Below are 9,435 nucleotides of genomic sequence, written 5' to 3'. Positions count from 1 at the left end.
CGCGGGGGCTGCGGGCGGCGGGTCCTCAGGGCACGGGGCCGGCGGGAGGCGCCTGCCTGGCCCTGGCGGGGGCTCTGGAGGGGTGCCGGGCGGCCTGGCGCTCTCGCTCTCGCTCTCGCTCTCGCTCTCGGCCGTGCCAAGTCGGCGAGGCGGGGCGCAGGGCCTGCCGCGGGTGCCCCGGCCCGGCCCCGGCCGCAGAGGCAGGGACGGGAAGGCGGCCAGAGGGAGCCGGGGCCGCGACACTTGGTGCGCTGCCACAGCCCTTCCGAGCGGCCGCGGCCAAGTCCCTTAGTCTCCCTGGGCTGCTGCTTTCCAAAGGGGGTCGCGGCGCCGGCGCCCCGCCCGTGCGGGCAGGCCGGGGCGGGGCGGGGCGCCGGGGCGGGGCGCCGGGGCGGGGGCGGGGCAGGCCGGGGCGCCGGGGCGGCGGCGGCGGCGGCGGCGCGGCGCGATGTGGGAGGCGGCGGAGCTGGCGCGGCAGTGGCGGGCCGCCTTCCCCGGGGAGCCGGCGCCGCGCCTGCAGCTGCGGCCGGGGCGGCAGGCGGAGCGGGAGCTGCAGCGGTGCCGGGCCGAGCTGCGGCGGCTGCAGCGGGCGCTGGCCCAGGAGCGCTTCAAGGTGCGCTACCTGGAGGCGGTGCTGGGCCGCGCGCCCCCGCCCGCCCCGGCCCGGCGCCGCGGCTCCCGCGCAGGTGGGCCCCCTCCCCTCCCCCGCGCCGCCCCGCCCCGCCCGGGCGAGGAGGCGAGCGCGGCGGGCCCCGGCGGCCCGGCCAAAGGTCTCTCCTGGAGCCGGGCGCGGGCGCTTGGCGGGCCAGGCGGAGCCCGTTGCTGGCTGCTCGCCCGGCCGAAGCGCAGGGGCCGGGCCCGCCGCGCCGTGCGGCGCGGCGCGGTGCGGTGCGGTGCGGTGCGAGGCGCCCGCTCTCCTTCCGCCCTGCAGCTCCCTGGAGGCTGCGGCTCCGGGCCGGCGAGCGTGCGAGCGCTGTCAGGGAACCGCCCTGCCCCTGCCCCTGCCCCTGCCCCTGCCCCTGCCCCTGCCCGGCGCGGCCTCCTCTCAATCCGCAGCCCACCCCTCCGGGCTGCTCACGTCTCCCGGGCCGGGCCGGGGAGCTCCGTCCTCAGGCGCGGCGCCGGCTCTGGCTTCCCGCCGCGCGACGTTTCGCAGGCCTGCTTGGGGCGGCCCGCCCGGAGCACGGTGCATGCGGCCCGTCCGCACCAGCGCGCCGGCCTTCACGGCGGGACCGCCGAGGCAGTGCAAGGGCACGGGGGCGTGAAAGCGTGCTCGCCGGGGTGCCGTGCCCGGGGGCTGCAGCGGGGCCCGAGCGAGCCGGCCACGGCTCCCCCTCGCTTCCCGGCCCGGGCTGGAGGCCGAGGCGCGGGGCTGTGGCACGCGCGGGAGGAAGGCCCCGCGCGTGGCAGGGGCGATGGCTGCGGGCTCGCGCCGCTGCCGTGCTGCTCGGCCGCTCCCCTCGGCCCGCGACGCGGGCCGCCGGGGAGTCGGCTGCGGCGCCCACAGATGCGGAGGGGCTGAGATTTAAAAGGCGGAGCTCCGACTTCTGGCATGCGGCCGCTCCTGTGCGCGGAGCTTCCCCGGGGCCCGCGCCCCGGCTCCCTCCGCGGCGCTGGTCCTGCGGGGGTGCCTCGTGCCGCGGTTAACGCCGGCGGGTGCTGCGTAGGCAGTGCGGCGGCCCGGGCTCGGCGGGGATCTCCGCGGGAAGCCGCGGGGCGCACGTGCGCGCCGCCGGCTGGGCAGCGAGGGGCCGCGGGGGAAGTGCCTGGCGGCGGCGGTCGTCTTTGAGCGAGCTGGGTCCCGTGCAGAGACAGACGAGGAAGTCCCCTGAGCGTCCCCGGGCTCCAGCAGCTGCTTCTGCTCCGAGCCGCGAGCCCCGGGTCGGGAGGCGGGCGGCTGAAGCTCCCGCAGCCGCGCCGGCGCCTCGTGCGCGTCGCCTCCCCGGCAGGCCTGGTGCCGCGCGGGGCTGCGCTCTGCCGGGGTCTCTGTCCGGGGTGAGGCCGAGCCGGCCGAGGAGTGGCCCTGGGGCCGGCGGCTCCGGGCAGCCCCGCAGCACAGCGGGAGGCACGGCTGCTGTGCGGTGCGGGGTTCTGCCCCTTTGGGAGGCCCCGTGTGCCCTGTTGGGCCTCCTTCCGGGTGAGGTTTTGAGCGCAGGCTTCTTAGCGTTTTTCCTCCTTAGCCTCCGTCGTGCCCCTCTGGAGCAGCACCGCGGGAGCCCGCGCGTGGGCCGCCGGGCCGGGCCGGGCCGGGCGTGTCTGGCTGCGGCCGCGTCCTGCAGCGGCTGCTTGAGAGCCGCCGTCCCGTCTCGCTGGAGTTACAGCTTCCGTACTGGAGCCGGCCGGCGCCCCGCGGCTTGCAGCGAGGCCTGGGCGTCACCCTGCCGGCCTGGGCGCTGCCGGGCCTGTGCCAGGGCAACGGGCGCGTCTCGGGCTGTCCCGCCGCCCGCCCTCCTTGCTGCGGCTGCAGGGTGCCGCGGGGCTGGGCCGCGCGTGGGCTCTGAGCCGCCGCCTCGCCCGCGCCTGTGGTGCGGGTGCCCCGAGCACTTGGGTTTCGCCCTTCGTCGCAGATGTCGCTGCTAGGCTGGATGTGGGAGATGCTCTCATAACGCTTCCCTTGCCGGGTTTCATCCCGCCGGCCTGCGTTGCACCTCGAAGCTTGCCTGCTTCCCATCCTCACAGAGCCCCCGTGGCCTGGGCAAAGGAGGGTGAGATGAAGGGCGCACTGCTTTCCCTCCATAGAAAGGCTTCTCCTTCTGCCTGGGGTGCCTCCACGCTGCGCCGAAGGACGGGTGAGATCCACCCCTTACACACAAGCTCTGCCACTGACTAGCTGTGGGGCCTTGGGCAAGTCATCTTGTCCTCCGTGCCTCGGTTTCCCCAACTCCAAAGCCAGGGTGTTCCCTTAAAGCGGCTGCGGTCTTGAGCGGTGGCAAAGCACTCCCAGACCTGTGGGTGCAGGAGGGGCCAGCGAGAAGACATGGGACCCTCTCGGTGGTTTTTACCCTCTCTTGGGGGGAAACACCTGGCTGGTTCTGAGCAGACTGGCAGTTCCTCGGCGAGTACTGACGTCAGGGTTTTGCAGTGTTTAATCATAACCACTGGATTCATCATCACCTCGATCTAAGACACCCCACGGCCGTGGAGCCCGTCACATACCTGCCCCGAGAGAGGCAGAGTCCAGGGAACTGCCGGCGAGCTCGGAACCAGCCGGGTATTTCCCCGAAGAGGGGGTAAAACCACAGAGAGAGTGATGAAGGCCCTGTCCTTGCTGCCCCCTCCTGCCCCCACCGATCTCGCAGCACTTTGCCACACTCGAGACGGCACCGCGTCAGCGGAGCAGACTTTCTCTGCCCACCCCCGGGTGAGAGGAGCTGGCAGGAAAGTGTTGCTAACGCAGCTTTCAACCCGCTCGCCCGTGCGCAGGTGGGGGAGAGGCTGGCGGTGCGCGGGAAGCCAGGGCAGGAGGGTCTCAGGCGGGTGAGAGGAGTCTCCTCTTGCCCCAGGCAGTGTGATCTGCTGGAAGACATTTAAACATGGGAGGCAGGTCTCCGGAGGAAGTTGATAGCAAAGGAAATGCACGGCTGGTGGGAACAGCTTTGTTCCCTGACGGCCTTTCTTGGGGGAGCCGGTGTTTTGTTCGCTGCTCCCAACCCCGTGCCGGGCACTGTGGGCTGGTGAGCGCCACCTGGGCACAGGGCGCTGTCGCCTCGTCTCTTCCTCACCCCTGCGGCACAGGTGATCCCAGGGAGAAGCTGCCCCGCTCTGGAGGGATGGGGGAGTTTGTCCAGGCCCCCGGAGGAGGGTGCTGGCGCATGCGAGCCCCCCGCGCGTAGCAGCTCCAGGGCGGAGGGGATCTCCCGCGTCACCGAGCCCAGCCCAGCCCAGCCCAGCGAAGTCCGTGGTCTGCTCTCCCCGTCTGCTAGGCGTTCCTCCCAGGGCTGTTTGTTTCCAGGAGACTGAGGCCGTGCCTTTGCTGTTGGAGTCTGCAAATATTGGTCTTGGCCCAGTCCACGGTGCTGGGCTTGGCTCGGGCCGAGTCCCTCTGACACTCCCACATTCGCTGCCCCGACACGGTGGTGGTGGGTGTCAAGCGACTGCTCGGGTCCCTTGCGCCTGCGTCTTGGGGGTGCGAGACCCGTGGCCTCGAAGCCAGTCCGGTCAGCGTGCTTAGCCCACGCTGCGGGTTTCCTCGGGCAGGACGGCAGTGCCGTCCGGCACGTCCCCTCGCCTCGCCTGCTGCTCTCGGGTGCCTTGCGCAGCGCTTTGCAGTACAACCTGCTTGCAGAACCGGCCGCTAAGAGAAGACAGGCGAGGCCCGGGTCCATGGTGGGTCCCAGCCCGTTGCTGCTGGCCCTGAGGGGGCTGGCAGCTCTGGGAAGGACTGGAGCAGCGAAGGCTGCCTGCTGTGAAGCCCTGGCTCCGGCCCAGCTCTGGGACATGTTGCAGCCCCTGTCTGGGTGCTTCTCAGTCTAACTCCTAGCAGGCTTCTCGGTCCACGAGGGCAAGGCCCAGTGTGATGCCATGGACCCAGCGGGGTGGGCACGCTTTTTGGATGCCCAGACTTCCTCCAGCCCGGGGAGTCGTCTCTCTGTTGTCCTGACCAGGAACGCTCCCCGCGGTCTGGGGGCGATGGCTGCAGGCCCTGGGTGTGAACGGCCCGCGGCGGCACTGTTGGGTCCCTCTGGGCTGGGTGTGTGCCAGCGTCCCAGAGAGAAGCCATCGGCCTCGGGCCGTGCTGGGGTGCATGGCTGTGACTCGAGGCAGAAGGAGCGTTTGAATCTCTGCCACGTTTCCTGTGAGAAAGCTCTAAAAATAGGGCTGGCTGGTATGGCCCTAATCCCTATATCAGTGTTTGCTAACCAGAGTCATTTGCATATGCAGATTGGGCCGCGGCGAAGGCTCCCGGCACTCTTCGCTTTAAACCTCAACGCAGAAGCCGGACAGTGCCTGAATCGCGGAGCAAACCCCCGTGGCGCGGCGGGGCGTGATGTGTTGGGGGCATCTGTCGCCGCACGCTCCCTCCGCAGGCATCTGGGTGGGGTGTGTGAGCACAGGTCCCCACGCTGTCCCCCAGCCCCCGTGTTCGCCCTCCACACCGACCAGTGAAATCGGGGGCTTCTCATCCAGGAAACCAGCTCCGTCGCTGGAAGAGCGGTGGCCGCACTCGTGCCGGAGGGCAGGGGCAGTGGCCTCCGAGTGGAGGCAGCCTCCCGCTGGCGCGACGGCCCGTGCACGGCGGTGACCCCCGAGCTGCCGGGCACGCCCGAGGCACTGCCCGTGGGCAGGCCAGAGCCACGGGAGCGTCCACGCGGCTCCAGCGCATGCCCACACGTTCCTGGCAGGGGAGATGCCGGGAGGTCGTTGTACTGACCTGGCCGGGGAGACGCCGTTCTTGTTGGCCGTGAAGGCAGGCTGACCCCTGCCAGAGTCTGCCAGCGCCTGCGAATGTGGGGATCTCGGCTACACAATTCCTGGCGATGGGGAATGCTCTCGGGCGTTCCTGCTAGCTCGGGCCTTTTGGCCAGGGCTCCGCAGTGATGCCGTCCTGCATCAGAGGCTGTCTCCGGCTCCGGCTCGTTCACGCTTTGCTTTCCCTGCATGTGCCCCATGCCGCCCTTCGACACCAGGACGAGCGTGCGATCTCCGCCGCGAGCGCCTGGATCTCGGGGCAGGAGGGAGCGCAGGGTGCTGGGGGACGGGCAGGCCCCGGTTCCCCTGGGGCGCGTTAGCTGTTTGTGTTTCTCGCTGGGCTTCTCCCCGGGCGCGGCTGCATCACACTTTCCCCGGTTCCAGGAAGGCCGGCTCTCACGGGCGCCAGGCAGGTGCGTCCCCCGGGTACCCCGCCGTAGGTAATGCTCTGTGCTCTGTGTCTGAAATTGGCTGCTCTTGGCTCTGAGTCACAGGCAGGGCCCCAGCGGCGAAGCCCCGGCAATGGCTCAGCGCGCCCATGAAAGCAAACGGCAGTCGGCGTGCTGGGCGGAGGTCTAGTTTGCTCTGGAGGGGCAGTGGCATCCTCCTCGCACCGGCTGCGGCTCTTGATGGGCCTCTGGGACTCATGCAGCAGGTCTTTCCCCTGCGGCTGGAAGGGCGCCGGGGCAGGTGGTTGCTCCCTGTGCTTGTCTTGCCCTGTGCTCAGGGGTAGCGGGGGGCGGGCGTAACCCAGGAGCCTCCTGTCTTCTCTGCCAGCCGGGGCAGAGAGCAACTCGAAGCCTAGGCCAGTCCCGGCTCAGCTCTCCCGGCCCCGGGTGGCTCGGAGCAGATGGGGTGAGCGGTGGGGGCTTGTCAGCAGGCTCTCCGGCCCCATCCCCCTTCCAGCCCTGGGCTCAGGGGCACGGGCGAGCCGGGGGAGCCACAAAGCAGGTGATGGGCAGCTGAAGGCGAGAGACTTGCACAATAGCCCCAGAAACAGAAATGCGTGGGTTGGCCAGCCATGAGTAAATGGCACGGGGAGGAGAGGGGCATCCTGGTCCCGGGCAGCTGCCACACCAAGCTCCCATGCCCTGGAGGCATGGCAGGGCAGGGGCACAGGTAGGCAGGGCCCGTGCCACGCGGCACTGGGGCTTGAGGAGGTGGCACCTGGAGCATGTCGGAGCAGCCCTCCGTGGCTGGCTCAGGGAGGTGGCAGGCGCAGCAAACAGGGTCTTTGGGGTCTCCTTGCCAGTGTCCCCCCTTCTCTTCTAGGGTCCCACTGGGCCTTTTTGCAGCAGGGGGGAAAGTGCCCCTGAAACCAAGGCCCCCTGCGGGCGCCGGGATGCACAGCGTGGGCGTGCAGCGCGCGCTGAGTGTCACCCTGCACAGGAAGCGCTGCAGCGGGTTGCGTCATGCAGCTAGCGAGCCCCGAGAGGCTGCACGGCCAGGTCACACGTGCTCCGGGCACGTGCAGGAGCGTGTCTGGAGCTCGGTGCGGGTTGCCTGCGGGTGGGCACCCACGGTGCTCGCTTCGCTGCCCGCTGGGCCGATGCCGGCTGGCACGTGCGTGGCCGGCACAGGCCCCTTTGGGCTCTGTCTGCGCAGCACGTGTGTGTGGGGACAGAGGGTCCTGCGGGCTGGGCCGGGGGGTGGCTGGACGGTAGCGGCACACATGTGTTTCCTGTGGGCTGCTGAGTGTCCGGCAGGCTCTGGCCACCCGGGGCTGGGCTCGAGCCCGCTGCCAAGAGGTAGCAAGCGGCTTTGCCCTTTAGAGGACTCCCCAGGGCCGCTTTCTCGCTCTCGTTTCTGCTGCTCTGGTCTGTGGTCCTGGCTCAGGGCTTTCCCCGGCTCCTTCCCGTCTCTGTGTTCCCCAAGCGCCCGAGCTCTGCCCCGGGCCCAGCCTGTCCCCGTGCGGGTGCCTCGCCCGGGTCTGGCTGGGCGGCGGGACCCGGCCTGGGGCCCCGGGGTGCTCCGAGCAGGGCCCTGCCCTCCAGGCCCGCGCAGCGGGAGCCGCCCCGCAGCAGGGCTGCCTGCTGTGGGGCGGAAGTGGGGGTGCGTGACCCGGCCCTGAACTTCCTGCCCTCGAGGCTGCGCGTGCGGGGGCCGCGGGAAGGAAACCGCCTTCCCCGAGGCGGCTGGCGGCCTAGGCTGTGGCCCGCTGCTGACCAGCCGGGCGCGCCCGACGCCCTGTGGCCGGCCGGGAGGGTGCTGTCAGGGCGGGGCAGGGGCTCCCTGCGAGCGGCCGCCGTGTGCTCGGCGCAGCCCGGCGGGCACGGGGGGAGGACGTGCCGGGGCGCTGGGTGCGGGAGCCCGCCGGCGGCACGGGGGACGCGTGGGCCCCGCTGGCGGCTCCACGCCCCGCGCAGCACGCGGCGCCTTGCCCCTGCCGGCTCGGGGGCCGCGGCCGAGGCCTGCCGGGCCACGCAGCGCTTCGTGCGCAGCCGCCCTGGCCCAGGCGCGACGAGGGGGCGGGCGCGTGGCCTGGCGTCGCCCCCGCGGGGGCCGGAGCGGGCCGCCAGGCCTGTGGCGCCGCGGACCGCTGCCCGCGCAGGCGGAGGGCCGGTGGGCAGGGCGACGGGGCCTCTTAGCAGCGAGGCGGTGCAGCGGGCGAGAGGCCCCGGGCCAGGGGGTAGCGGGCCGCGGGCAGCAAGGCGCCTTCGTGTCCCCGGGCCCGGGCCCGCTCTGTGCTGGCCCGCGGGGTTGCACCCGTGCCCCGCTTGGGGGTCCCCAGCCCCGGGGAGGCGCGCTGTGCCACGCGGGTGGCGGCTGGAGGCGGCCGGTGCCCTCGGGCCGCGGGCTGTGCCCGGCTCCGGGCGCTGGGCGGAGGCGGAGGCCACCCTCAGCCCCCCGGGCGGCAGGGGCAGGGGGCCGGGCACCCCCTCCCGCCGGCGGGGCCGAGCCGCTGCGGCGGGCGGCGCCCGGCCCCGGGATGCAGCCGCGTCTGGGGTGGAGCCGGGCGGCCGGGGCAGCGTCTCCCGGAGCACCCCCGGCCCTTGCCCATCCCTCATCCCGCCCGCCGCCGCTCCGCCCCCGCCGCCTTTGTTGTGCGGCAGCCGGAGCCGAGCCGGAGCCGGAGCCGAGCCGGAGCATGGAGCCGCTGAGCCACCGCGGCCTGCCGCGCCTCTCCTGGATCGACACCCTCTACAGCAGTACGCGGGGCCGGGCCGGCGGGGGGGGCAGGTGCCCGCTGGGGGGGGGCAGGTGCCCGCTGGGGGGTGCTCACCTGCCGCCCGGCTCGGGCCGGCGGGTCACACGGTGGGGGGGCCGCCTCGGTGCCCCCAGTGCGGCCGGGCCCCGGGCCCTGCCCCTGCCCCCGGCACGGCCGGCTCGGGGGTGCCCCGCGGCTCGGCCTGCGTGCGCCACAGGTGAGCTCGGGGCCGGCCCCGATCCCCCGCTCTCCGGCCCGGCCGGCAGCTCTGGGCTCCAGCAGCTTGGCAAGGCAGAGGGGCTCCCCGTCGTCTGAGCAGGGCCCTCGCCTCCCCCTTCCCCCGGCTGGGGGGCTCGGGGCTTCCCCCTGCTGCGGGGCCCTCTGCGGCAGCACAGGGCTCCTGGGTCCACCCCGGCCCCTCGCCCTGCAGCTCCCGGCACGGCCCTCTCCCCTGCATCTCGCCCTGGCCCCGGGGGTGCTGTGGGGCCGGGTGGGCAGCACTGCCGCCTGTGCCCTGGCTACCATCCCTCTGCCCTCCACGCCAGCACTTCTGCCCGCCCAGGAGGTCCTGCGCAGGACGCAGGGTGGCGAGCCGGGGCGGATGCGGGGGGAGGAGGGCTGCTGTCTAGAGGGCATGCGTAAGGGGACTGGTGCCCCGCACAGCGCTCTGGGGAGGGGGCAGCGCGCTGTGCCCGTCAACCCCATGCACTCGACGTGCCCCCCGCCGCAGGGTATGGCGGAGCAGAGCGCCCCGGTGCTGCCAGCACTGGCACACGCGTGTGAGCAAGGCAGCGGGTGAACGGTGGGGCAGGGCAGGCCCAGGCGAAGCAAGGACCGGGCGTAGGGGCAGCCTAGGGTGCGGGGGTGGCCGGCGGAGC

At 72.9% G+C, this 9,435-nt stretch overlaps 1 protein-coding gene across 3 annotated transcripts in view; it reads left to right on the top strand.

Annotated features, from left to right (window-relative positions):
- The first annotated feature begins 439 nt into the window (after positions 1–439).
- The window catches only part of ABR (ABR activator of RhoGEF and GTPase), a 39,205-nt gene continuing 30,209 nt past the window's right edge, over positions 440–9,435 (top strand). Inside the window, exon 1 of one of the 3 annotated variants that reach the window (XM_090026468.1) lies at positions 440–613. Coding sequence is in view for 2 of the 3 variants with exons in the window: in XM_090026466.1 (XP_089882592.1) it covers positions 449–686 (238 nt within the window). In the remaining variant the exon portion in view is untranslated. Of the gene's footprint in view, positions 687–4,074; positions 8,559–9,435 lie in introns of those variants that run through there. The other 2 variants (XM_090026466.1, XM_090026467.1) reach the window with 2 other exon arrangements.

This window comes from Crocodylus siamensis, chromosome 13, assembly GCF_052110815.1.
Source record: "Crocodylus siamensis isolate JL-2025a chromosome 13, ASM5211081v1, whole genome shotgun sequence".
NCBI lineage: Eukaryota > Metazoa > Chordata > Crocodylia > Crocodylidae > Crocodylus > Crocodylus siamensis.
This window is presented reverse-complemented; position numbering and strand designations above follow the sequence as displayed.